General features: G+C 51.1%; 2 protein-coding genes across 5 annotated transcripts; both read right to left on the bottom strand.

Moving 5' to 3' along the window:
* Nucleotides 1-1501: 1501 nt before the first annotated feature.
* On the bottom strand, nucleotides 1502-5512 carry HDHD3 (haloacid dehalogenase like hydrolase domain containing 3). Of its 3 annotated transcripts, XM_030919131.1 has the most exons (3): nucleotides 5346-5512; nucleotides 3560-3633; nucleotides 1502-2605 (listed from the first exon to the last, which is right to left on the bottom strand). In XM_030919131.1, the coding sequence occupies exon 3, from the start codon at nucleotides 2428-2430 to the stop codon at nucleotides 1675-1677; it is 756 nt and encodes a 251-aa protein (XP_030774991.1). In that variant the 5' UTR covers nucleotides 2431-2605; nucleotides 3560-3633; nucleotides 5346-5512; the 3' UTR covers nucleotides 1502-1674. The 3 variants fall into 3 exon arrangements, with proteins under 3 accessions (XP_030774991.1, XP_010368773.2, XP_030774992.1); XM_010370471.2 differs by lacking the exon at nucleotides 3560-3633; XM_030919132.1 differs by lacking the exon at nucleotides 3560-3633 and having other exon boundaries at nucleotides 5279-5512.
* A 9483-nt stretch (nucleotides 5513-14995) lies between these two features.
* ALAD (aminolevulinate dehydratase) lies at nucleotides 14996-27711 on the bottom strand. 2 transcript variants are annotated; one of them, XM_010370473.2, is made up of 12 exons: nucleotides 27584-27711; nucleotides 19943-20133; nucleotides 18938-18988; nucleotides 18344-18440; nucleotides 17607-17742; nucleotides 17406-17489; nucleotides 17217-17305; nucleotides 16576-16631; nucleotides 16392-16479; nucleotides 16231-16317; nucleotides 15770-15899; nucleotides 14996-15151 (listed from the first exon to the last, which is right to left on the bottom strand). In XM_010370473.2, exons 2-12 carry the CDS (start codon nucleotides 20080-20082, stop codon nucleotides 15090-15092), a joined length of 1020 nt encoding a protein of 339 aa, XP_010368775.1. In that variant the 5' UTR covers nucleotides 20083-20133; nucleotides 27584-27711; the 3' UTR covers nucleotides 14996-15089. The 2 variants fall into 2 exon arrangements, with proteins under 2 accessions (XP_010368775.1, XP_030774990.1); XM_030919130.1 differs by lacking the exon at nucleotides 27584-27711 and having other exon boundaries at nucleotides 18938-19154; nucleotides 19943-20060.
* Nucleotides 27712-27959: the final 248 nt, after the last annotated feature.

Raw genomic sequence — 27959 nt, forward strand, 5'->3', positions numbered from 1 at the left:
GCACTGGGCAAGGCACAGAGATGTCCAGGAAATACCAAGTAGAAAGGTGTGGGAAGGTGGGGAGGCAGGAAGAAAAATTTTTGTTGTTTTTGTTTTTAGAGAGGGTTTCACTCTGTTGCCCAGGCTGGAGTGCAGTGGCACGTAGCTCACTGTAACAGAACTCCTGGGTTCAAGTGATCCTCTCGCCTCAGCCTTCTGAGTGGCTGGGATTAAAGGTGTGTGCCAGCACACTGGGCTAGTTCTTAAATTTTTTGTAGAGATGGGGTTTCACCGTGTTGCCCAGGCTAGTCTCGAACTCTTGAGCTCAACTGATCCTCCTGCCTCAGCCTCCTTTTTTTTTTTTTTGAGACAGAGTCTCGCTCTGTCGCCCAGGCTGGAGTGCAGTGGCAGGATCTCAGCTCACTGCAAGCTCCGCCTCCCGGGTTTACACCATTCTCCTGCCTCAGCCTCCTGAGTACCTGGGATTACAGGCGCCCGCCACCTCGCCCGGCTAGTTTTTTGTATTTTTTAAGTAGAGACGGGGTTTCACCGTGTTCGCCAGGATGGTCTCGATCTCCTGACCTCGTGATCCGCCCGTCTCGGCCTCCCAAAGTGCTGGGATTACAGGCTTGAGCCACCGCGCCCGGCCCTGCCTCAGCCTCCTAAAGTGAGAAAAGGAATTGAAAACCCCAACCTACTTCAACCTCCAATTGTTCCCCCCTCCCCCCAAACCTACTCCCTACACTCCAGTCCTTGCTTCCCATACTTTCCTACCTCCCCACTGGTCTCTGCGACAGAGGTGCCCTTCGAGATTGACATTCTTTAGGACACCTCCCCTATTCTCCCAGAATCTCCACTGTACCATGTTTCACATGACAAGCATCCCCATCTACTTACAACCTAGTGGTCAAGCCAATGGGCTTTGGATTCAGATGTGCCTAAACTGGAATCCTGGCTTCTTTGCATGCTGGCTGTGACCTCAGGCAGGCTGCTTAACCTCTGAATTTCAGTTTCCTCATTCGTAAAGTTGTGGTGGGGGTCAAACCACCTAGGCCCAACGAGGTAGCTTTGAGGGTTATATGTGCATATAAGTAACTTAGCACATTACCTAACACGGGGCAGGCATGTGTCAACAGGATTTCTTCTCATGACTGTTATGGGGTTCCTTGCTTAAATTCTCTTCATACTATGTGGTACTAATGGACTGTCCCTACAGGACGGCTTAGCATACTGCTTTTCAAACTAAGTGCTGACCCCAGGCTTCCAGAGGGAGGGTGTTTCAGAAGCTGAAAGAGAGACCTTCGGACCTCTGCTTCAACTCCAGCAGTTCTTCAGTTTGTTTTTAGTTTTGCATAATGGGGTTTGAGACCTCCCATGACAAAAGGCCCCTGCTGCTAAAACCAAGTTTGAAAGTGCCTGGTTTTGAAGCTAGTTGGGCTTTCTGTGAATCCTGTTGGATGTGAAGAGGCCTCCTAGTGGAAAAGGGTGCGAATGAGAACGAGGGAAGGCAGAGGCTAGGAGCTGGTTAGTGGGGCAAGGCTGAGAGCTCAGCACTCACTGCTTTATTATCAGAATAGGTGACAAAGGCCACAGGCAGAGGGGGAAAGTCCAGAGCTGTGGAGAAAGAGAGGCTCCTCCAGGGTTTGTTTAGGGTTTTCTCCATGGCCTAGGGCCCAGCCACTTCCCTCACCGGCCTCAAAGCCCTGGGCTTGAGCCCTCTAGGCAGTCAAGGGCAGGCAGGAGATGGGCCAGAGAGGGGAGGATGTGTTCTTTAGGTACAGAATCCCTGACTACGGGGTCCAGTGCCTGTGGGTCAACCACCAGGAAGCTGTGCATGCCCACAGCCCGAGGCCCCTGGTAATCGCAGAGGTAATTATCCCCAACATGGGCTGTCACTACCGGTTCCATATGAGCAAGCCGCAAAGCCTCCTGGAAAATGCGGGGGTCTGGCTTGGGCCAGCCAGCAGCCTCAGAGGTCAGCACAAAGTCGAAGTGTTCACGCAGGCCAAGGCCCCCCAGGATGCCCTCTAGCCGTTGGTCAAAGTTGGAGATCACTGACAACCTCAGACCCCGTGAGCGGCACTCCTTCAGGGTGTCCTCAGCCCCATCTAACACCTGCCAGGTGCAGGGGCGGCTGAAGTCGTCATACAGCTGTTCAGCGATGGGGGCTACAGCCTGAGCATCCTGGACACCTGCCAGGTGGAAGGTCTGCAGGACCACGTCCAGCCACCACTGGCGGGAGGTGAGGCCTTGGCTCAGACCGTAGTTGGGGAAGCTGTGGCTCTGGGCCCTGTACGCCTGTCTGAAGCCTTGTTCCAGGGCTGAGGGCTCCACCTCCAGCCCATGGGCCCGGGCCTTGGTGGCATATTCCTCCCCTAAGGGGTGGCGGAGCCTGATCAGCGTGTCCTTCACATCCCATGTCAGCAGTCGTATCTGCAGCCGGTGTGCCATGGAGGAGGCCAAGTCCACCCCAGTTCTGCCTCAGGTCCCACAGTGGGTCCCAGGGGGACGCTGAGCTAGATAAGACCACCTCTGCACAACTAACAATCACCTCTTTCCAGGCCTTGTGGGTCAGATTTGCTGGCTAACATGAAGCAATTGGGAAATGTCTTCACAGCACAAGATCCTAGAATGAAAAATAGCAGGTAAGGTGGAAGCTCAGGCCCTGACATCAGACAGACTGGGTTCAAATTCTGGTGCTGCCAATGGTGTGACCCTAAGAAAGTCACTCTGAATCCACAACACATTTCTGAGCATTCTGAGCACCTTTTTGAGCTAGCTGCTAGCATATGGGACAGATTTCCAGCCCTTATGGCATTTACAGGCACTGAAGAACAGGGATACGGATATTAGGCAAAGAACTACACAAATACTTAAATACAATGAAGTCAATAGATACCATAAGGATATAAATCCAGGGAACGCATCTAGTCTGTGTAGTTAGGGAATGTCATAAGCAAGTGAAGTTTCTTTTTATTTATTTTTAATTTTTTTTTTTTGAGACACAGTCTCTCTCTGTCTCCCAGGCTGGAGTGTACGGCTCATTGCAGCCTTGATCTCCCAGGCTCAGTCAGTCCTCCTGCTTCAGCTTCCCTTGTAGCTGGGAGCCACCATTCCCAGCTAACTTTTGAATTTTTTGTAGAGACAGGGCGGTGGGGTGGGGTGGGGCGGTGGGGGTCTCACTATGTTGCCCAGGCTGCTCTCCAACCCCTGGACTGAAGTGATCCCCCAGCCTTGGCCACCCGAAGTACTGGGATTACAGGCGTGAGCCACCACTCCCGGCCCTGCAAGGCAAGTTTCAATGGAGATCAGAAGAATGAATGTGCAAGAAGCAGAGGTAGGTGAGTGCTCCCGTCAGTGGAAATAGCAAGTGCAAAGGCCCTGAGGCAGGGCAAGGAGTCTGATGCTTTGGGTTGACAGAGGCCAGCTCAGGCAGGACCTTGTAGGTCAGGACACAATTATTATGATTGCTATTATCATTATTAGGGATGTCAAAGACAGAAGGGGCCTTGCAGAGCATCTGAACAATACCCTGGCTGCTGGGCAGAGTAGACTGAGCCTGAAAGGGGCAGGTACTTACCTAAGGTCACAGTGGGTCAGTGGCACAGCCAGGACCAGAACCCAAACTTCCAGACTCTCTGGCCGGTTCTTCCACTGTACCATGAAATATATTTGGATTTTATTTTTTATTTTTTATTTTTTTGAGACGGAGTCTCGCTGTGTCACCCAGGCTGGAGTGCAGTGGCCGGATCTCAGCTCACTGCAAGCTCCGCCTCCCGGGTTTACGCCATTCTCCTGCCTCAGCCTCCCGAGTAGCTGGGACTACAGGCGCCCGCCACCACGCCCGGCTAGTTTTTTGTATTTTTTAGTAGAGACGGGGTTTCACTGTGTTAGCCAGGATGGTCTCGATCTCCTGACCTCATGATCTGCCCGTCTCGGCCTCCCAAAGTGCTGGGATTACAGGCTTGAGCCACCGCGCCCGGCCTATATTTGGATTTTAAAAATTGGTGAACCTGTACAGCACAGGAGAAAGGACAGAGCAGGCTGTCTGTCTCTAGCCCTCTCTGAACCCCAACTTTTCCATCTTTACTGGAGGTAATAACACTGGCCTAGGAGAGCTGATGAGAGAATTGACTCAAGGCACAAGAAACAAATGACTCAGCCTGCTATCCAGAGGCTGGTGCAGCTTCTTTCCCCAGACAGAGCTGATCCCAGACAAGGCCGTCCCCTTGAAACCTGAGGGGCCAGAGTTCAAAGTACAGCCAAGTTGATACTTAGGGAGGGGCATTGCTGGTGAATCTGGGGAAGCCTTGGAGGAAGTCTGTCCAGGAAATGAATTAACGAGACTCATCCAAAGACCCTCTCATTTTGCAGGTGTGTAGACAGAGACCCAGTGAGGGGCAGTAATTTACCCCCCAAATCACACAGGGAGTCACACTGGCACAGCTAAGACTAGAGCAGAGGGTTCTGGCTCCTGACCCATGGCTTTTTCTTTCTTTTTTGAGATGGAGTTTCGCTCTTGTTGCCCAGGCTGGGATGCAATGGCGCAATCTCGGCTCACTGCAACCTCCACCTCCCAGGTTCAAGCGATTCTCCTGCCTCAGCCTCCCAAATAGCTGGTATTACAGGCATGCGCCACCACACCCGGCTAATTTTTTTTTTTTTTTTTTTTTTTAATTCTTAGTAGAGATGGGGTTTCTCCATGTTGGTCAGGCTGGTCTCGAACTCCCGACCCCAGATGATCCGCCCATCTCAGCCTCCCAAAGTGCTGGGATTACAGGCGTGAGCCACCACACCCGGCCGGCTTTTTCTTTCTTTTTTTTTTTTTGGAGACAGAGTCTCACTCTGTCACCCAAGTTGGAGTGCAATGGCATGGTCTCTGCTCACCGCAACCTCCGCCTCCCAGATTCAAGCGATTCTCCTTTCTCAGTCTCCCCAGTAGCTGGGACTACAGGCGCCCACCACCACACCTGGCTAATTTTTGTGTTTTCAGTAGAGACGGGGGTTTCACTATGTTGGCCAGGCAGGTCTCGAACTCCTGATCTCGTTATCCTCCCGCCTCGGCCTCCCAAAGTGCTGGAATTACAGGCCTGAGCCACCGCGCCCGGCCTGGCTTTTTCGATTTCTAAAAGCGCGGGTTTGGGGCTATGCGCTGCAGTCATGAACTGCTCGCCCTTCCCACTTCCACGGCTCCGGAAAGGCGAAGTCCAGGAGCCCGAACCTCACGCAGAATCTCTACAGCTGCCGTATAGCAGCGTGAGCTGGCGCGGGGGTCCTAGGGACCTTTGCGGCGGCCTACCCCTTGGGTCCCCTTCTCGCTGTAGCGCGTCCACGGCTCGGCGCCGGTTCCCGGGCCCAGGACCTACCAGAGTTGCAAGGAAGCCGGTAGAGAACGCAGCCGCAAGTGCCGCGGGCTGGGGCGGAGGTGCGCAGGCACCGGGAGGCGGGGCGGGGATCGTGCGGGCCGCCCCTTCCTCCCATTCCCACACGCCACTGTCTGTCCTCGCCCTTTTCCCCGCCCTTGTCCCCTCACCTTCGCCCTCTTCCACCCGCCTCCCTCGTCGCCCTCGCCGTCCCCTCTCCCTCCTTCGTCTCACTGTGCGCCTCTGTGCGCCCCTGTCAGCCGCCTTCACTGCGCGCTTCCGTTACTCTGCGCCCGCTCCGCCCCTTATTCCCTCCCCGCACCCTCTCGGTTCCCCAGCCCGCACACCCTTCCGCTCTCCAGCCCCCGTTACCAGCACCTTCTCTACCCTGTCTGCTCACCTCCTGCCCACCACACCGCCCCTCCCCACCGCGCTCTTCCCGCTCCCCATCCCTCACCCCGCTCCTTGCCTCCTTTGGATCGGGATACCCCCGAGAAGTACCAGGTTGACTGGGAAGAGGGGAGCTGGGACCCAGCCTGGCTTGCTTAGTGTTGTGTGAACCTGGACAAGGCCCTGCCCCTCTCTGGTCTCAGGGTCCCCAGTTTGTATTGGAGGAAATTGCTTTCAGTTGGAAACTTGTTAAATCCAATTTGGTGAGGTTAAATCCAACTGCAGTAACCTGCTTTTTTATTCTTTCGTTTTCTATTTTTTTTTTTGAGACAGTCTCGCTCTGTCGCCCAGGCTGGAGTGCAGTGGTGCGATCTCAACCCACTGCAACCTCGCTTCCCAGGTTCGTGCGATTCTCCTGCCTCAGCCTCCCGAGTAACTGGGATTACAGGCGCGTGCCGCCACACCCAACTAATTTTTGTATTTTTTTTGTAGAGACGGGGCTTCACCATGTTGGCCAGAGTGGTCTCAACTGATTTGCCCGCCTCAGCCTCCCAAAGTGCTGGGATTACAGGCCTGAGCCACTGCACCAGGCCTATTCTTTCTTCTTCTTTTTTTGAGACAGAGTTTCACTCTTGTTGCCCCAGGCTGGAGTGCAACGGCGCGATCTCGGCTCACTGCAACCTCCGCCTCCTGGGTTCAAGCAGTTCTCCTGCCTCAGCCTCCGGAGTAGCCGGGATTACAGGCCTGTGCCACCACACCTGACTAATTTTTGTATTTTTAGGGACAGGGTTTCGCTGTGTTGGCCAGGCTGGTCTTGAACTCCTGACCTAAGGTGATCTGTCCACCTCGGCCTCCCAAAGTGCTGGGATTACAGGCGTGAGCCATTGCGCCCGGCCTCTTTTTGTTTTTAAGAACCCTGTGGTAAGAGCCTGGAATCCTAACCACTAGACCACCAGGGAGCTTTTTTATTCTTTTGAAGAATAAAAAAAGACTTTTATTTTTGTTTGCAAAAGTAATGCATGTTGGCCGGGTGCTTTTTCTCCTATTAAAAAAAAAACAAGCATGTTCAGGGCTGGGCATAGTGACTGATGCCTGAAATCCTAGCACTTTGGAAGGCTAAGGTAGAAGGATCGCTTGAGCTCAGGGATATGAGACCAGCCTAGGAAACAAAGTGAGACCCCATCTCATAAAAAAATAGTAACAGGCCGGTGCAGTGGCTCATGTCTGTAATTCTGGCACTTTGGGAGGCTGAGGCGCGTGGATCACCTGAGGTCAGGAGTTTGAGACCAGCTGACCAACATGGTGAAATCCCATCTCTACTAAAAATATAAAAATTAGCCAGGCATGGTGGCAGGCACCTGTAATCCCAGCTACTTGGGAAGCTGAGGCGGGAGAATCACTTGAATCTGGGAGGCGGAGGTTACAGTGAGCCAACATCACAGCACTGCACTCCAGCCTGGGTGACAGAGCAAGACTCTGTCTCAAAAAATAATAATAATAATGCAAAATACAAATGTGTACAAAGTAAAAAGCCAGCCCCCCACCACCCAACCTCATTCATTGAACACCTAGCATCTGTGGGCTCTGTGTCCCCTGTCCTTCTCTGAGGATTCAGTGGGAAACAAGGTGGTTCTTGCCTGCATGGGACATGGGAGGGGCAGACAACCATCGAGTAGATAAATAAAGTGATTTCAGAAAGTGAGAAGTGGAAGCAGTAACACAGAATCATTTTATGAACAGTGACAGGGTATCTCTTTGGATGAGGTGGTCAAGGGAGGAACAAAGATCTGAACGGTGAGAAGGAGGTTGTCAGGTTAAGATCAAGGAACAAATACTCCAGGTGAGGAACTGGCAAGGAGAAGGGTGCGGGGCTTCAGCCTGCTTACTGAACAAGGGCAGCAGCCTTGGGGCAGGGAGAGAAGGGCTTTGCCACCCCATCTTACTTACTCCCCAGGGATTGCTGAGGTGACAGTTTTGGTTATGCTACAACACAGATTTCTAGGAGCACATAAACATACATCTAATTTTCTTTCTTTCCTCTTTCTCTTCCTCCCTCCCTCCTTTCTTCCTCCCTCCCTCCTTCCCTCCCTCCCTCCCTCCCTCCCTCCCTTCCTTCCTTTCCTTCCTTCCTTCCTTTCTCCCTTTCTCTCTTTCTCTCTTGCTTTTCTTGCTTTCCTCTCCCTCCCTCTCTTGTCTTTTTCTCACTTTCTTCCATTTTTGAGATGGAGTGTCACTCTTGTTGCCCAGGCTGAAGTGCAATGGCTCCATCTCAGCTCGCTGCAACCTCCACCTCCCGGGTTCCAGTGATTCTCCTGCCTCAGCCTCCCGAGTAGCTGGGATTACAGGTGCCTGCCACCATGCCCAGATAATTTATGTATTTTAGTAGAGACGGGATTTCATCATGTTGGCCAGGCTGATCTTGAACTCCTGACCTCAGGTGATCCGCCTGCCTCAGCCTCCCAAAGTGCGGGGATTACAGACACGAGTCACCGCGCCCAGCCCATTTCTTTTTTTTCTTTTTTCTTTTTTTTTTTTTTTTTTGAGACAGAGTCTTACTCTGTCACCCAGGCTGGAGTGCAGTGGTACAATCTAGGATCACTGCAACCTCTGCCTTCCGGGTTCAAGCGATTCTCCTGCCTCAGCCTCCTGAGTAGCTGGGATTACAGGTGTGCGCCACTGTGCCCGGGTAATTGTTTGTATTTTTAGTAGAGACGAGGTTGCGCCATGTAGCCGGGCTGGTCTAGAACTCCTGACCTCAAGTGATCCACCCGCCTTGGCCTCCCAAAGTGCCAGGATTATAGGCATGAGCTACTGCGCCTGGTCTAATTGTCTTCCTTTCAACTCTTAAAAAAAACAAAACTTTCTCCTGTGTTCCAAATTGGTCTGTTACTGGGTTCAGGCCTGGGAAGAAACACGAAGTGCAGAGTCACAGACTTTGGCCCTGCAAGAGAGAGCCCGACTCACTTGGGAACTCACTTGCAAAACTGGTTTTGTGTTATAAGCATGAAGCACAAGTGGGGGTGGGAAGGGCGACTGGGAGACCAGAGGTTTAGCTGCGTTTCACAGAATCCAAGAATGTCTGATACTGTCCACTTTTCAAGGTCACTGGAAACCTAACCCCTTAGGTTCTGGTCCCAGCTCTGCCATCTGTCTGTGAGCTCTCCATTCAATTAGTTTTCTCTCTGGGCCTCAGTCTCCCAATATTCAAAATGTGAATTTTCACAAAGTGAACATACCCATGCAACCAGCACCCAGACCAAGAAAAAGAACAATTTCCAAAACCCCCCCACAGCCTGTCCACTCCCAGTCACTTACCACCCAAAAGGTAACTATTTTGACTTCAAATTGCATAGTTTTACTTGTTTTTGAACTGTATATAAACAGAATAATATAGCATGCACTCTTTTATGCCTTGCTTCTTTTGCTCAAAATTGTATTTGATACATTCATGTTGCTACGTGTAGTTGTGGTTAACTCATTCTCACACCTTTAATATTCCATTATATAAACAGACCACATTTTACTGTTGATGAACATTTGGGTTATCTCCAATTTTGTTTATTACACTTCTTTTTTCTTTTTTTTTTGGAGATGGATTCTCACTCTGTCACCCAGGTTGGAGTGCAGCAGCACCATCTAAGCTCACTGTAACCTCCCACCTCCCGGTTTCAAGCAATTCTCCTGCCTCAGCCTCTCAAGTAGCTGGGATTACAGGTGCCTGCCACCACGCCTGGATAATCTGTGTATTTTAGTAGAGATGGTATTTCATCATGTTGGCCAGGCTGGTCTTGAACTCCGGAGCTCAAGTGATCCGCCCACCTCAGCTTCCCAAAGTGCTGGGATTACAGGCATGAGCCATCATGCCCAGCCTTATTACATATATTATAAAATGCTGCTACGAACACTATTGAACATGTCTCTTGATGAACATAGGTGCTGTTGGGTAAATACCTAGGTGTGGAATCACAGAGTCATAAGGTATGCAAATGTTCAGCTTTAGCAGAACCAGACATTTTTTTTGTTTGTTTGTTTGGAGATAGGATCTTCCTTTGTAGCCCAGGCCGGAGTGCAGGCCAAACATGGCTCACTGCAGCCTCCACCTCCTGGACTCAGGCAGTCCTCCTGCCTCAGCCTCCCAAGTAGCTGGGACCACAGACGTGTGTCACCATACCCCGCTGATGTTATTTTTATTTTTATTTTTTAGTAGAGACGTGGTCTCACTATGTTGCCCAGGCTGGAGCTAGACATTTTGTTTTGTTTTCCTTCCTTCCCTCCCTCCCTCCCTCCCTCCCTCCCTCCCTCCCTCCTTCCTTCTTTCCCTCCTTCCCTCCTTTCTTTCTTTCTCTCTCTCTCTCTTTCTTTCTTTCTAAGCCAGGCATTTTGAAAAGGTGTACCAGTAATATCTGAGAGTTCCAGTGGTTCTACATTCTCAACACTTGACGTTGTCCCATTGTCCTTTAGGTATTAGGTATTTTTTTTTTTTTTCGAGATGGAGTCTTGCTCTGTTGCCCAGGCTGGAGTGCAGTGGCATGATCTCAGCTAACTGCAACCTCCACCAAGCAATTCTCCTGTCTCAACTTCCGGAGTAGCTGGGATTACAAGTGCGCACCACCACACCTGGCTATTTTTTGTGTGTGTGTGTGTTTAGTAGAGACGGGGTTTCACCATGTTGGCTAGGCTGGTCTCGAACTCCTGACCTCGTGATCCACCCACCTCGGCCTCCCAAAGTGTTGGGATTACAGGCATGAGCCACCGCGCCCAGACAGTATTAGGCATTTTTGTGGATATATTGTGGTATCTCATTGTGGTTTTAACTTGAATTTCTCCACTAATGAAGATAACACCTTTTCATATAGTTTTCAATTTTTATTTACATAGCCACACATGAATATATCCTTGTTACATATAATACATGAATAGAAATAATACATATAAAGCTCAAGTCCCTCTAAAACGAATCCCTTCACTAGTTTTATTTTTAATTGAAAAAAAATGTTTTTGTAGCAATGGGGTCTTGCTTTGTTGCCCAGGCTGGTCTTGAACTCCTGGCCTCAAGCAATCCTGCCACTTCGGCTTCCTGAAGTGCTGGGATTACAAGTGTGAGCCACCATGCCCAGTCCCTTCCTGAGTTTTGAGCACTGGGCTTGGAGTTCAGAGACCTGAATTCTAGCCTTGGTCTGCCACTGATGAGCTTGCTGTCTGATTTTGGACAGTCACCTCTCTGGGTCTGTCTCCCCATCTATAAAATCAGAGTGTTTAACCAGATAGTCTCTAAGGATCTTTTTTCTTTAATATTCTGACCACTGTTTCTGTGATCCCAAGAACCTCCATTAGGTAGAAACGGCCATTTGCCCCACTATCCATTCTCTCCATCTTCCTTAGTAACTGAACTCCGGAGTTTTAGTTGAGCATATGCCTGGCCCACTAGATTATTTCCAGCCTCCCTGACAACCGGGCATGACTGTGTGACTAATTTGAGACAAGGGTGTGTAGACAGAAATGATGTGTGCAACTTCTGGGTCATGACTTTATAAAGAAGGGCCATGCCCTCCACTTGTTCTTCTCTTCCCACTGGCTGAAAAGAGGACCTGATGATGGGAACTGGCCCAGCCATTTTTTTTGTTTTGTTTTTGTGATAGGGTCTCACTCTGTTTCCCATGCTAGAGTGCAGGGGTGCAATCACAACTACACTGCGTCTTTGACCCCCTGAGTAACGAGTAACTGGGACTATAGGCATCTGTAGGACTATAGGCTACCACACCCAGATAGTTTTGTATTTTTTGTAGAGACGTGGTTTCCTTATGTTGCCCAAACTAGTCTCAAACTCCTGGACTCGAGTGATCCACCCATGTCAGCCTCCCAGTGTTGGGATTACAGGTGCGAGCCACTGTGCCCAGCACCAGCCATCTTTATTCATGAGATGGAGGGCAAGACGTGTTGACGATGACAGAACGAGGCAAGAGCTGAGACCCCCTCACAACATATCGCTGGCATATCAGCCCTGGATTGCTTAGAAGTAAATTTTCATCTCAAGCTATCAGTATTTTGGCTTTTGTTATATTCACTGAACCTGAATCCTGATTAATACAGAGTGATGGAGAATGACCTTTTTTTTTTTTTTTTTTTGAGACAGAGTCTGATTCTGTTGCCCAGGCTGGAGTGCAGTGGCCCAATCTCAGCTCACTGCGACCTCTGAGTCCTGGGTTCAAGCCATTCTCCTGCCTCAGCCTCCTAAGTAGCTGGGATTACAGGCACCTGCCACCATGCCCGGCTAATTTTTTATAGTTTTAGTAGAGATGGGGTTTCACCATGTTGGCCAGGCTGGTCTTGAACTCCTGACCTCAAGTGATCTGCCTGCCTTGGCCTCCCAAAGTGCTGGGATTACAGGTGTGAGCCACCACACCCAGCCACAAGAATGACTTTAGATTGGGTGTTGGGTCAGGTTTCTCAGAGGAAGGGATGCTTTGAGCTGAGATCTTAACAAGAGAGACAGCCATATAGATTTAGGGGAAAAGCATTCCAGGCCAAGGAGGCCACTGGTGCAAAAGCTCACTCCAAGACGGCATTCTGTATAATGAGGCCTACCTGGTCAATCGTGGTGCTCCCATCTCCCATCCCACTGTTTAGTGACTGAGCCGAGTGGACCATGTGACCTGAACAGGCCCAGTCAGAGCCCTCCAGAGATTTCCTATGTGAGTGATGGGACAGAAAGGATCTTTCTCTGGGATTACAAATCTTAATGACTATTTAAGCCTAGAGTTATTGAGGATCATGTTGCTGGCAAGTGGCAAAAATCCACCTGAGTATAAAGCTGGGGAAAACACAGATGAGAGCTAGAAAGGGACAGAGTCCTCCATGGCGTTTGACCCTGGGTCCAACCACACCTATTCTTATCTCAATCTAGTTATGAAAACCAATCATGTCCTTCTTCACTATTGAACTGGATTTCCATCACTTGCAACCAAGTAGGTGCCTGGTCTCCTTGGTCTCCCCTTATAACTGGAACTAACTGCAGATGGTCGCCGAATTATGATCATTCAACTCACGATTTTTGACTTTACAACGGTATGAAACAAGACATTCAGTAGAAACTGTACTTCAAATATTGAATTTTGATTCAAAAATCTTTGTAACTTTATTACAATATAGATTCTGTGTGGGATAGTTTTGGCCACTGTAGGCTAATGTAAGTGTTCTGAGCATATTTAAGGCAGGCTAGGCTTGGTAGGTTAAGTGCATTTTTGACTTACGATCATATTTTCAACTTATGATGGGTTTATCAGGATGCAAACCCATCACTTAAGTGGAGAGATATCTGTATAACATTGTAAGACCCATAATTTTGCTGCTGATTATTGGGAGGTGGTATGGCACAGTGGTTAGGGGCAGAGGCCTTGGAGTTGGACTACATGGGTTCAGATCCCAGCTTGGCTGTTTTCTGGGTGGTTCTAACCCAGTTCTGCCACAAACTTGTTGAGTGGCCTTAGGTGAGTCCCATAAGCTCTCTAGATATAGCTTCCTCGTTGCAAAATGTCTCAAGCTAAGTTTAGTATTCTTCCTCCACCCTGACCCTGCTTCTGTTCCTCTTCCAGGCTGCCCCAGCTCAGTAAATGGCCCATCAGCCACCCAGAAGATCAAGCCAGATTCTTCTCTCGCATCTAATCTATCTTCTTCTTTTTTTTTTTTTTTTTTTTTGAGACGGAGTCTTGCTCTGCCTCCCAGGCTGGAGTGCAGTGGCCGGCTCTCAGCTCACTGCAAGCTCCGCCTCCCGGGTTCACACCATTCTCCTGTCTCAGCCTCCCGAGTAGCTGGGACTACAGGCGCCCGCCTCGTCGCCCGGCTAGTTTTTTGTATTTTTTAGTAGAGACGGGGTTTCACCGTATTAGCCAGGATGGTCTCGATCTCCTGACCTCGTGATCTGCCCGTCTCGGCCTCCCAAAGTGCTGGGATTACAGGCTTGAGCCACCGCGCCCGGCCTAATCTATCTTCTAAACACATCCACAATCCATTCCCCTTTTTCCATCCCCACTGTCCCCGCTCCAGTCCATGGCATCAAGACTTTTCATTTACACTTTGCCACCGGGCTGTTAAAATACTTTTACAAACTGCAAAATTTGATTGAGTCACTCTGAAAAGGTGAATGTGGCCCTTGATCTCTGCATGGTTTGGTCCTGGTCTGTCTCCACTCAGTTCAGGCCATCCTCTCAGTGCTCCAGACAGGCTAGCCTTGCATTCCTCCGGCTAGGAGCCCCAGGGCCTTTGCACAACTCCTCCCTCTCCCTGTAACATTCTTCTCCAATTATGTCTTAGCTTGATGGCTCACCCTTCAGGTCTAGGCTCAAATGTCAGTCCTTCAGGGAAGTATTTTCTGATCCTTCAAAGCAGGTCAAGTCCTGGTGACTTCCTTCACAGCACCTGTCACCACATCACCAGTGCATGTCTGCCTCCTTCCCAACTACCGTTTCAAGAGAGGCCCCTGCCCTGTTGTTCTTTGTCTCAGACCCCTTATTTCCTTCAGAGCACTTATCACAATTTGTAACTGCTTTATTTCTTTGTTTTCTTCTTAGCTGTCTCCCCTATTCTCTTTGTATAATTTCTATGGAGAGACAAGCTGAGGTCTGTCCTGCTGTATTCCCAGGACCCAGCACTGAACCTAGGAACAGAGCAGAGATTCTCAAAAAGTATCTCTTGAATAAAAAGTGTTTGTGCTGGTGGCATCTCCAGCAGTCAGGAACTCCCTCTTTGCCTCTGAGTTTTGATCCTCAGGCAGTATTTCTGCTGCTTAATGAGTAATTCTTCTCTAGGTTTATGGTTCAGAGTAGAACAGGAGACCTCAGGCAGCCTGGCAACCTCTGGCCTGTGTGGGAAATGCCTTCCAGTGGAATCGCAGCAAATTTCACCTCTAACCCAGGGATATAGATCTAGGCCTCATTCCCACACCCAGCTCTGCTGCCAGAAGCGTTCCAAGGCTTCTCAGGCCCCAAGATCTCTCTGCTCTCCTCTTCCCCTAATGCTTCAAGACTCTCTCCCAGCCATGCCCCAAAGCCTGTGCCCCCGATTCCAGGTTGCTTTCAAGCTGAAGCCACACCAGAGGAAAGAGCTGAGGGTGGCAAAGGTGAGCCTCATGGCTGCCCAGGCGAGGGGCGGGGAAGCTTGGGCGAGCTCACAGGATGCAGCTGCGAGTTACAAGAGTCAGCATGCTGGCAAAACCACCCAGGGCTGCTGGGACCCGCCAGCATGTGAGCAGGAAGAGGGCACGAGGGCACAGTTCTAAAAGCAGGATTTACTTTGGTTTTCACTTCTCTGAGGCCCCGGGAACGTTTTAAAGTTCTAGTTCTCAGGCCTGCACTGTCTCCTTCATTCCTCCTTCAGCCACTGCAGCAGCTGGGGTGTGTAGTAGGTGATGATGATGTCAGCACCTGTGTTGGGAGAGATGCGGAAAGTTGCGGGGGACGGTGATCAGCTCTGAGCATACCTTCTGGGATGGGAAGGCCAGGCAGGGACAAAGGCTACCATGAAGAGGCACAGCCTGTGGGCACACCACGTGAGACGGAGTCCCGCTTTGGGCAGCTCTATTTCTTGGGCAAGTCATTTTCTCTCTTGGGACCTCAGTTTACCAAAGAATAAAATGCACACTGAAGGATATAGGTAAGATGCAAGTTCCCTTCCTGTGCTGGTGTACAATTCTAACAAAATGAGCTCCCTTTATGGAGTGATATTACCTCATTTAATCCTCAGGACAACCACGCACCAGGTATCTTGTCCCCAGTTATCCAGTTATGGGTGAGGATACTGAGGTTCTGAGAAGTGGCTTGCCCACGTTCTCACAACCAAAAATGAATGAAGGGCTCTGCTTGCTTCACCATGCCGTGTTCTATGCTGCAGTTCCATATCTCTTCCTCAATGTGTGTCTGTTTAGATCACTAGTAATTCCCGAAATAAGACTCCAAGCTCTCAGGACTTTGTTCCTTGATCTAGGCAGAGTGCTTATCAGTCCCTGTGGCGCACGTCAAAACACCCAACCCCTGCCTGCCTACCTGCTCTGCGGAAGGCAGTCATGGCCTCCAGTACGGCAGCCTTGAGATCAAATGCCCCAGCCTGGGCTCCGTGCCACAGCATGGCAAACTCTCCAGAGACGTGGTACACGGCGAGAGGGAGGTCGGGGTGCTGCAGCGAAGCAGACAGGGAGACAGGCTGAAATGGAGGGTGGATGTGGCTCTGGGAGCGTCCCTTCCCCCCTGCTCAATCTGTGACCATCTTGAGCCCCGTGTCCTGGGTTACTGCGGCCAGCAGCCTGGCCCACTCTTGAACTGTTAAAGCAGGGCTGTTTGAGGCTCCTGCAAGCCCTGACACAGAAGGCCATGGTGGTTCCTGGGCAGGGAAGGGGAGGAGAGGATTTCTGCTCAAGGGCAGACTGCTTCCAACACTGAGATTCCAGAGTCTGTGGAAAACTCTGTCCCAGCCCCCTGAGCCCTCTTTGCCTCGGACCTGCGCTCACCTTGTTCTTTACCTCCCGCATGATGTCCAGGTAGGGCATTCCCGGCTTCACCATGAGTATGTCAGCTCCTTCCCGTACATCCCGGTCCTAAGGGATGAGGGTAGAGTGTGGGCGGTGTCTGGGAGGGGGCTGAGGGTGGGGCTCAAGTCCTAGTGACTCACCACAGCTCGGAGGGCCAGGCCTCGTGCTCCAGGGGGCAGCTGGTAGCAGCGGCGGTCCCCAAAAGCTGGGCTTGACTGAGCTGCGTCCCTGCAAAACAGAGTCATCCGGGTGGACTCCAGCTTTGGGCCAAATGGGCAGGGATTTAACAGCAGACCCCTGCCCGCCCCTGCCCACCTCGCTCACCGGAAAGGGCCATAGAAACAGGAAGCAAACTTGGCACTGTAGCTCATCACTGATACCTATGGGGAGACAACAGGGATCCTGGCTTAGTCGGCCCTTGCCAGGTGTCCCAGGGTGATGTGGCAGGGAGAGAAAGAACCTAGGCTGGGAGGGAGAGTGCCTGTGTTCTGGTCCTGTTGGAGTGCTGGGCTTGATTTCCCCATCAGAGGCCCAGAGGTTGACATCGTTCCCCAAAACCTCATCCAGCACTGTCTTCAGTTCTGTGATTCCTTTTTTTTTGAGATAGAGTCTAGCTCTGTTGCCCAGGCTGGAGTGCAGTGGCATGATCTCAGTTCACGGCAACCTCCGCCTCCTGGGTTCAAGCGATTCTCCTGCCTCAGCCTCCCAAGTAGCTGGGATTACAGGCACCTGCCACCACGCTCAGCTAATTTTCGTGTTTTTAGTAGAGACGGGGTTTCACCATGTTGGCCAGGCTGGTCTTGAACTCCTGACCTCAAGTGATCCACCCGTCACAGCCTCCCAGAGTGCTGGGATTATAGGCGTGAGCCACTGCTCCCGGCAGTTCTGTGATTCTTAGCAGACACAGGGGCAGGGCTGGTGCAGACTCTCTCCTCCCGACCCCGTGCCGCACTCCCTGCCCTTACCCTGTTGCCAAGTCCATGTGCCATCAGGGCCTCCTTGATGGCTTCCACGCGTCCATCCATCATGTCTGACGGGGCTACCACCTGACATCCTGTGGGGCAGAGGGTGGTCTTCAGAACTCTGGGACCCTCCTAGCTACTCTGTGACCTCCCTAACCCAGAGGTACCCATCCCTGCTGGTGGTTCACTCACCTGCCTTGGCATATGCGAGTGCTACCTCAGCTAGCCGCTGGCGGCTCTCCTCAGCCCGGAATGCTCCATTTTCACTCAGGAGCCCTGCAGGACAGATGACTGGGTTTTAGGGAGCACGTTGGGCCCTGGCCTGTCCCCACCCTGGTGAGAAGTGGGCAGTGGGAGTGTGGGTGCCAGCAGGGCTGGAGGAAGGGAGCTCACCGCAGTGACCATGGGAGGTGTAGGGACATAGGCAGACGTCACAGGCCACCAGGAGGTTGGGGAAGGTCTTCCTCAACAGATGGATCGCCTCAATAGCTGGGGACTCCTCGGAGTCAGCTGCAGAACCCCGCTCATCCTAGGGGCAGGGGAAGGACAAAACAGTGTATCTGTTACATGTTGCTTCGGAAGGCAGGATGGCAGCCATCACAAAGCACAGTCCTGGCCCTCTCCTTCCTTCATCTTCACAGCCCCTGGATAAGGAAGCACAGAGGACTGACCCTACCCGGGTGCTGACTTAAGGGCAGGGACCATGTCCATTTACCTGTGGCCCCAGGGCCAGCATAATGTGGGAGTGAGGAAGCGGTCAGTGTGGACCCTCAGCTCACCCTCGCCCAACATCCCTTCCTTTTTCTGTTTTTTTTTTTTTTTTTGGAGACGGTCTTGCTCTGTCGCCCAGGCTAGAGTGCACTGGCGTGATCTTGGCTCACTGCAGCTTCGACTTTCTGGGCTCAAGCGATCCTCCCACCTCTCCACCTCCTGAGTGGCTGGGACTACAGGCATGCACCACCACACCCAGCTAACTTTTATATTTTTTGTAGACATGGGATTTTGCCATGTTGCCCAGGCTGGTCTCAAAATCCTGGGCTCAAGTGATCCAACCGCTTTGGCCTCCCAAAGTGCTGGGATTATGGGCGTGAGCGCAACCTCCCTTCTTAGCCCTTCCTTTGATTCTTCACCTTGGGAACTCTGCTGGGGACGCCAAAGATCAAGACACAGCGTAGGCCCTCTTCCACCAGGGGCCTCAGCATCTCTTCCAGCCGGTTCACACCATACCTGTGTGGGGGTGGGTAGAGGAGTTGAAGGAATGCAGGTCCCAGGCAAAGGTCCTCTGGACTCCACCACACTGTGCCTCTGTTAGAAACCAAGCTGCATATGGCACCAGGAGAGTTCAAGACCCCAGGACAGGAAGGGGCAGGGACACATCCACTAAATAGGAGGGAAGACCGAGGCCCTGAGTAGCAGAGCTCTTCTGGAATTCGGCTGTGGAAGGCTCCTCCGAGGCCCTCTTATTGAACTCCCATCTGCAGTTCAGCTCCCTTCTGCAACAGCCTCTGCCGCGATGCCTCTGGTGATGGGTAGCTCATTACTTTATAGGGCTGCCCCTCCCACTGTGGAACAGCTCTGGCCCCGGGGAAACCCTTCCCTCTACTGAGCTGATGTCTGCCTGTCCGCATCTTCTACTTCCTAGGTCTGCTTTTACCTCCCGGCACTTCCACCTGTGGAGTCTTTCCCTCCACCACACCCTGGCCCCCCAACTCCATGTCTCCTACCTGGCCACTCCTGGGAGGCTGGCGATAGGCTGTATGTCATCAGGAACATCCCTGTAAGAGCGGGGGTGGGATATGGATTGGTGGCTGTGGGAAGGGCCAGTGGTGAGGGGGCAACTGAGAGGGATGGTTGGGAAGCAGGGAAGAAATATGGGAGTGGAGATGGTGGGAGGAGGGTGGGATCCAGTGTCTGGCTTCCCTGCCTGGTCAAGCCCAGGGCCTGAAATAATAATAGGAACAACAAAAATAACAGTGACAACAGTAGCAACTGTACTAAAAGAATGGTAATTACAGGAAGGAAGTAAGTGGTTAAGAACTTGGACTCTGAATTTGGCAGGTCCTTGCTTCTTATCCCAGCCACTTACTGCCTGGGTGACCGTGGCCAAGTTCTATCATCTCTTGGAGACTTAGGTCTTCATGTCTATCATGCGTGGTTAATTCATTCATTCAACAAATATTTATTGAGTACTTATATTATGTGCCAAGTACTGTTCTAGGCCCTGATGATACAAAAGTGAACAAAACAGACAAATATCCCTGCCCTCAAGGAGCTGATGTTCTAGAGGATAGCTACTCCTTCTTCATACAAATGCTCTCAGAATTGAATGAGATCATGTGTGTAGGTGCTTAGCATAGTACCTGGTACAGAGTAAGTACTCAGTAAATGTCTGCATTATTATTAACAATCACAATTGCCATCTCTTACAGGTACATAGCACTTTACAACCTACAGAGCACCTTCTCAGCTTCTGTCTTGTTGCAAGAGCTCAGGATGGCAGGCAAGGGTTACTCTTCTAATTTTCCAAATGGGATGAATGAGTTCTTTCAAAGTTTGTTTTGTTCCTAAGATTCCTGCCCTTAATCCAAGTAGGCTGCTTCCAGTACCTTGAATTTCAAGCTGACAGCTCACTTTGCCACCCCCAGCAATACTGATGCCTGCTGCAGTCAACACTCCCTCCCCAGTCCCAACCAGCAGAGCAGAGGCCTGGCCCATTCCTGGAGACTCACGTGACAAAGATGGGGTAGATGAGGTTGGAGGCATTGAGGGTGGTGGTGGCTGTCTGCCAGGCCCGAAGCAGTGGGTGGAAGTAGCCGCTGTGCAGAACGGACTGGGGCTGCATGGCATGGGTCAGTGGGCACAGGGGCATCAGTTGGTTGGAACCGAGGGCTCCTGGGGCGTTGTTGGCTGCAGGCTCTGTCTGTGGGGCGAGATGGGCAGCACATGAGACATGGTCCCTTGTCCTCAGGAGATGGTCACATCTGGAAGACAGCTCTTCCAGATTCCTGCCTCCCCTCTCTCTAGCCTAATGCTACTCACAGCATCGTTCACCAATCCCTGCTGGTCAAAAAGGTAAGTTGAGAAATGAAAGTACGTCTTTAGAAACTTTCATAATAATCAGAATCTAATGATATAAAATTTGGGCTTGTATTTTATATGACTGCTTTCTGTTCATTATTATCTTTTAAAGTAAACATCTGAGCAGGCAATGACTGTTTTACAAAAATTATTTTCTTTCTTTTTTTTTTTTTCAGACAGGGTCTCTGTCGCCCAGGCTGGAGTGCAGTGGTACAATCTCGACTCACTGCAGCCTTGACCTCCCGAGCTCAACTGCTTCTCCCAGCTCAGCCTCCCAAGTAGCTGGGACTACAGGTGTGCACCATAACACCCAGCTAATTTTTGTATTTTTTGTAGAGATGGAGGTCTTGCCATGCTGCCCAGGCTGGTCTCGAACTCCTAGGCTCAAGCAATCTGCCTGCCTCGGCCTCCCAAAGTGCTGGGATTACAGGTGTGAGCCATGGTGCCTGGCCAAAAAAATAATTTTCTAGCTGGGCATGTTGAGAAGCCAACATTTAAACTTTGTTTATTCCACAAAAAATGCCCATGTTCATGGCAGAACTTTTAGAAAAGTGCAGATAAGCAAAAAGAGAAAAATCCCCTGCAATTCTACCTCTAGAAAAAAGTACTGTTGGCCAGGCATGGTGGCTCACGCCTGTAATCTCAGCACTTTGGGAGGCTGAGGTGGGCAGATCACTCGAGGTCAGGAAATCGAGACCAGCCTGGCCAACGTGGTGAAACCCCACCTCTACTCAAAATACAAAGAAAAAATTCAGCTGGGCATGGTGGTGCGTGCCTGTAATCCCAGCTACTGGGGAGGCTAAGGCAGAAGAACCGCTTGAACCCAGGAGGAGGTTGCAGTGAGGCGAGATCGTGCCACTGCACTCCAGCCTGGGCGACAGATCAAGACTTCATTCAAAAAAGAAAGAAAGAAAGAAAGAAAAGAGAAAAGTACGGCTAACACCTTGGGACATGGACTTCTTGTTAGGTACAATGCACACCAATAGGAGAAAATAGTACCATTCATGGCAGATAGACAGACAGATACATACATACACTGTATAGAGTGCCACCAAATCTTTTCTAGCCCAAGGAGTTTCCTGGGCTCCACGAGCACAAGTACACCTTCTTGCTTTCTTCACCTTGTCCCTTTACCTGAAAGGCTGTGCTCTCCCCACACCCAAATCTACAGAGTTCTCCTTCCCTCTCGCACTGAGGCTTTCTTGTCCAGATTGCAGTCTCTCTTCTATAAGTTATTTGTGGACCTGTCTTATCTCGTGCCAGTAGACAGAGCTTCTGCAGGGCAAGGTCCAGAGTTGGTTCATTTTTGCCTCCCCCACAGTGCTCTGTCACATACTGACCTTGGCACACAGTAAATATTTAATTACGTGAAGTACAAAAACATGCCCCAAATGCCAAATTCGTGGATACAAGACAGAAGGAAGCTGGGGCATTAACATTTGTTTCTTGAGCACTTACTGTGTGCCAGACCATGCCTGGCATTTTCACGGGTGATTTCTCATTGAGTAGGTACTGCAGTCCTGCGAGGCAGGGCTGACTGAGTGCATGGAGCCTGACCAGAAGTGAGCCATGGCTCCAGTGGGAGTGAGGAGGTCAGAAGAGGTGTATTAGAAAAAGACAGGGGCCGGGTGTGGTGGCTCACACCTGTAATCCCAGCACTTTGGAGACCAAGGCGGGTGGATCACTTGAGGTCAGGAGTTTGAGACCAGGCTGGCCAATCTGGTGAAACCCTGTCTCTACTGAAAATACAAAAATTAGGCCAGGCACGGTGGCTCACGCCTGTAATTCCAGCACTTTGGGAGGCCAAGGCAGGTGGATCACTTGAGGTCAGGAGTTTGAGACCAGCCTGACCAGCGTGATGAAAGCCCATCTCCACTAAAAAAAAAAAAAAAAAAATTAGCCGGGTGTGGTGGCGCATGCCTGTACTCCCAGCTACTTCAGAAGCTGAGGCAGGAGAATCGTTTGAACTTGGGAGGCAGAGGTTGCAGTGAGCCAAGATGGCACCATTGCATTCCAGCATGGGCAACAAGAGAGAAACTCCATCTCACAATAAATAAATAAATAGAAATAAAAATAAAAATAAAACAATTAGCTGGGTGTGGTGGCGTGCATCTGTAGTCAGAGTCTGGAGGCTGAGGCAGGAGAATCACTTGAACCCAGGAGGCAGAGGTTGCAGTGAGCCGAGAGTGCACCACTGCATTCCAGCCTGGGCGACAGTGTGAGACTCCATCTCAAAAAAAACAAAAAACAAAAAAAACCCCGAAATGACAGGGGGTTGAACTTGGTTTTGCAGAATGAATGGGTTCAGCCTGGTGGAGAGAAGGGGGCCAACATTTCCTTAGGAAGGGAAGAAAGGGGCAAAGGTGGGGAAGGAGGATGGCTGTGGACTGTTCTGAGGAGCTGAGGAGGCAATCGGGGCAAGTGTGTATGGAGGGGATGGATGAGAGCGGGGCAGGCTGAGGCTGTGGGAAGATTTCTGAACAGTGGGTAGGGTTAGTGGCCTGGTTGACATCTGGCTTTAGGAAGGTGTCAGTCCTGCAGGCTGAGGAATGCAGAGGCTGGGGGCAGAGAAGAAAGGGGCGTCTTAAGGCAGCCAAGAGGCAATGTCTCAGGGTAGATGCTCTAGGCCTGCCTGCCTGACCTGGACGGCAGCGGAGACAGGGACAGGGTAGGAAGAGGGCAGTGGGGAGCTGGGCTTGGAGAGGAGGTGGAGAGCTCTGTTTCAGACACTTCCTTTTGGAGGTGCCTGGGAGAATATCCCATAGCCAAAGGATGGGGGGAAAAGGGCCACAAATGGGGGCTGGCAGGCCTGAGTCCAACTACACTTTGTATGAATGGGACCTCAAAGTCCAGAGAGGGGCAAGGACTTACCCAAAGCCACACAGCAAGTAAGAGGACTAGAACCCTGGTGTGTTAACTCCCAGGTGAACTGGGAGATCCTTTGGTAGGCTGGAGTCAAGTCAGATGTTGAAGCCAGGTCTAATCCCTCTGATTTGCTTCCCAGAAAACCACCTTTGTAACAGGCCTGGAATCCAAAGCTACATTCCCATGGCCTCAACTCCTCATTGCTTTCAGGAGGCTGAGGGAACAACTGCCTCCTGCTTATCAGAAACAGTGGGGCAGGGCTTCCTAGGAACCGGCTGTCCTTCTCCCCATAGTCTCTTAGGTCCCTTTGGCTCCCCACAGCCATCTCAGGGGCCCATTTTATCCGGTCTTCCTCCTTGGTAGGGTGGGGTTATCGCAAGTCACACAGGGGCCAGCCCTGCTGCCACACCCCTGGGGGGCCAGCCCCATCACCTGACACAGGGGCAGGCCAGGCCTCCCCAATCATGTCTCAACCTCCAAACAGACAATTATTCAGTAGATAGTCCTGACTACCCATTTTCTACTTGATTTTGCTCTCATGTCTGCTAGGAGTTTCTTTTTCTTTTCTTTTTTTTAATTGAGATGGAGTCTGGCTCTGTCACCCAGGCTGGAGTGCAGTGGTTCGATTTTGGCTCACTGCAACCTCCACCTCCTGGGTTCAAGCGATTCTCCTGCCTCAACCTCCCAAGTAGCTGAGACTTCAGGTATGTGCCACCACACCCAGCTAATTTTTGTATTTTTAGTACAAACAGGGTTTCGCCATGTTGGCCAGGCTGGTCTCAAACTCGTGACTTCAAGTGATCCGCCAGCCTCTGCCTCCCAAAGTGCTGGGATTACAGGTGTGAGCCACCACACCTGGCTGACAGACTATTTTTGAATATTGAGAGAATTACCAAAATGTAACCCAGTTGCCCAAGACCACATAGCTACTTGGTGACCGAGCCAGAATTTGACTTTGTTCTGGACTCCAAATGCTGGGTTTTATATACTGTATTCCTTAATACTGATAAACACCTGATTCAGTAGGCGTCTCTTTGCCCATACTGTTTCTGCTTTGGGCACTGGAGAGACAGAATAAACAAAAGGAAAACATACTGAGTATATTCATTCTGTGCTGGGCACAGCGCTAAGGTACTTTGTAGTAGTATCTCATTTCATTGCACGAATTGTTCTAACTTTTAGTGATAAGGAAACGGGGCTCTGAGTGGTTTAGTGACTTGCTTAATGCCATTCTAGAGTCTAGTCAGATGTTGAAGAGAGGGCTAATCTCTCTGATTCACTTCCCACAAACAACTTCTAGGCTGGGCGCGGTGGCTCAAGCCTGTAATCCCAGCACTTTGGGAGGCCGAGACGGGCGGATCACGAGGTCAGGAGACCGAGACCATCCTGGCTAACATGGTGAAACCCCGTCTCTACTAAAAACTACAAAAAAAAAACTAGCCGGGCAACGTGGCGGCGCCTGTAGTCCCAGCTACCCGGGAGGCTGAGACAGGAGAATGGCGTGAACCCGGGAGGCGGAGCTTGCAGTGAGCTGAGATCCGGCCACAGCACTCCAGCCTGGGTGACAGAGCGAGACTCCGTCTCAAAAAAAAAAAAAAAACAACTTCTGTTGTTTTCTGGCTTCTGGAATCCAAAGCTGCATTCCACTAGCCTCAACTCCTCATCGCCTTTAGGAGCTGAGGGAACTACTGGCTCCTGCTTAGCAGAAACCCTGCGGCAGGACTGCCTAGGAGACCAGGACAGGGTTAGAGTAAAGGGAACAGTCTCACTATAGCAGTTCACTTTGATCTGTTTTTGAATTTTAAGATTCAGAGAGAGATTTGATTTGAGAAATGGGTGTCAGTGCTGAAAATATTAAAAGCTTGAAAATTGCCAATCCTGTTTAATCCCTTACATTTTAATGTGGTAAATGGGGTTTAGAGAGGCAATGGGACTTATTGGAGATCACAGTGAATGACATACAGAGCTAGAAACTGACCCTGCAGCTCCTGACTTCTATTTCAATGCCATGATACCTACACCATAGAGTCATTCCATTGTTAAGAGGTGCTTAATAAGTGGAGTTTCCCACTCCACTTGGCACAGCCAAATGCAGGATGGGTTTTGCTTTGCAAAAATGCCCTTAGAGTTTGGGAGGATTTCACAGACTGGGAGGGCACTTCTCCCAAATCAAGTGAGCTTGCAAACCACAACTTAAATTCCTATGACATCATCACACTGAAGACAGGAGCGAGCCACCAGGAGGTCCAGCACCTCTGTCCACCCACATCAGACAGGTTAGCTTTGCTGGGACGCAGAGTATAGGGCGGTGCAGAAAGAACTATGTTTCAGGGTCAGACAGTCCCAGTTACAAAGGTCTATGCTCTGCTGTGTAATTTTGGGCAAAGTCATTGACCTTTCAGTGTTCGTTTCATAATCTACAAAATAGGCATGATATCTCTAACTTGCAAGGCTGTGGAGATTATTGATAGGGCTGAGGTAGGTATCTGGCACCAAGTAGCTGCACAGTAAACATGTAGCTAATTTTATTACTATTAGAAGTGGGGCCGGATTGGAACAAGATGTCCTGGCACAGCTCTATACCTTCTGCACCTCCCCAGATGGGAATATGCGCTCAAACCCTTGAGGGCCACAGGGTTTTCCAAGATTTCTGAAGTGGAGTCTCTGCCTTCCAGCAGGTTATGTGGTGAAGGAAAAACAAAATAATCACCATCCAGCTGCCAGAGTAGAGGGGTGGCCCAGGTGCTGTGAAAGGGACTGTGTCTCTGAGTCAAGGGTGGTTTCATGGAAGAGGGGACAGTGAAGGATAATAAGTGTTTCAGATTTAATATGAAAGCATCTCCTCCCATGGAAGGCAACATCCCCAAACTGGGAGTAACTGAAGTTGCGCCCTGAGCGCTGCCACCAGGAGGGGCTGAGACAGAGCTTCATACGCCACCCCCCACCCCAGCATGTTGTGTACTATGCTGAGGATTCCAGAGGCTGTGAGTCTTGGCACAGACGATTAGGACCTGCTGCCAGCCCTGGCAGGCTCTGCCACTGGTCAGGGAGGAGGCAGTCAGGAGAGCCAGCTAGGTAGAAGGTGGCCAGAATTGAGAAATCCAAAGCCCCACAAAGGCCCAGGAGAGTGGCTGTCAAGCAGTTCTCAAAAGGGACGAAGTGTTCATTTAGCCAACCCACATTTCCTGAATATCTACTATGGGCCTGCTGAAGTGCTAGACACAGGGATTAAAGAGAAGAATGAGAACCCAGCCTTGCCCTGGGGTTTTGAAGAGCCTGACCCTCTCTGGGGTTAGCCATTTGGAGGTAGAAGGAGAAGCTGCCATTCCCAGAATCCTAGAATATCTTGGCTAAGAGGCTTCTTAAAGTTTGCTGATTGTATCACTGAAACGGGTGAAACTGGGCTCAGAGAGGGGTAGACACAGGCCCAGGATCACGCAGTGGGTCAGCGGCAGATCTGGGGGAAGGTCTCCAGCAGCCCGGTCCTCAGTGCCCACCATGACACCTCCATACTTTAAGGATAGATATCAAATCTGTTTCCCAGCATGTTGGGCTTGTGGAGAGCTTTGAGTGAACTGACTCTGGACCTGGTTTGCTGTTGGTAGCAGGATGGTTAAGTGTGTGGGCTCTGGAGTCTGATAGATGTGGGTACAAATCCTAGTTCTGTAGCTTTCTAGTTGTGTGACCTCAGTTTCTTTGTTTAGTAATGGGGACTTGAACCGACGTCAGTGGGTTGTTGTAAGAAATGAATGGGTCAGGCTGGGCATGGTGGCTCACGCCTGTAATCCCAGCACTTTGGGAGGCCGAGGCGGGCGAATCACCTGAGGTTGGAAGTTCGAGAACAGCCTAACCAATAAGGAGAAACCCTGTCTCTACTAAAAATACAAAAATTAGCCGGCATGGTGGCACATGCCTAAAATCCCAGCTACTTGGCAGGCTGAGGCAGGAGAATCGCTTGAACCCGGGAGGCGGAGATTGCAGTGAGCCAAGATCGCGCCATTGCACTCCAGCCTGGGCAACAAGAGCGAAACTCGGTCTCAAAAAAAAAAAAAAAAAAAAAAGGGTCAATGCACGCAATGCTTAGTACAAAACGGCTCTTAGTGTTTTCACCTCCCTACCCGCCCCCCCACCACCAACCACCACCCACACCACGGGCTCTGCATCGATGGAGTCTGCCCCGGCGGTATCCGAGGGAGTAAACCCCAGAGAAGAGGCGCGGAGCCCCGAACCCCGGCCTCCAACCCCGGCTGCAGTGGGACAATCTAGACCAAACAAACCCTCCACGGGACTCCGTACACGGCTGCACCGCCAGGGCTTCAGGCGCACAGCACAATCTGGGGACGCGGGGCTCTTGGTGCCACAGTCCCCGCCTCGCCCTGGAGCCGTCCTCCAAGTCCGCCATCTCCCCGCATCCAGCCCCCGCTCACCTGCCTCCCTAAGGCCTCCCGGTCGCTGCGCCAGTCACCGCTGTCTCCCGCTCCCGCCTCCCAGGGACCATGTGGGGGGCGGAGGGGCTCATCCGGAAGCAGCTCCCCCACAGCCCGCCCCCTCCACAATCCAGGCCACGCCCCCTGAAGGCGCTCTCCTGGAGACTCCTCCGCTCCAGCCGCAGCCCCGCCCACACGCACTGAGGCCTGGCCAATTGGGTGTGCCGAGTGCCTGGAGGGCCCTCCCCTCCCCGCTCCGGGTCCTGCGCTTGTGCAGCAAACCACAAGAGGGAGGCAACGAGGGGGCGCAGGAACCGCGTGGGAGGGTCCCTGGGTGTGAGCCGGTCCCGGAGGCGGTTACAGCCAAGGGTTCACT

The sequence above is a fragment of the Rhinopithecus roxellana genome, chromosome 16, assembly GCF_007565055.1.
Source record: "Rhinopithecus roxellana isolate Shanxi Qingling chromosome 16, ASM756505v1, whole genome shotgun sequence".
NCBI classification, from domain to species: Eukaryota; Metazoa; Chordata; class Mammalia; order Primates; family Cercopithecidae; genus Rhinopithecus; species Rhinopithecus roxellana.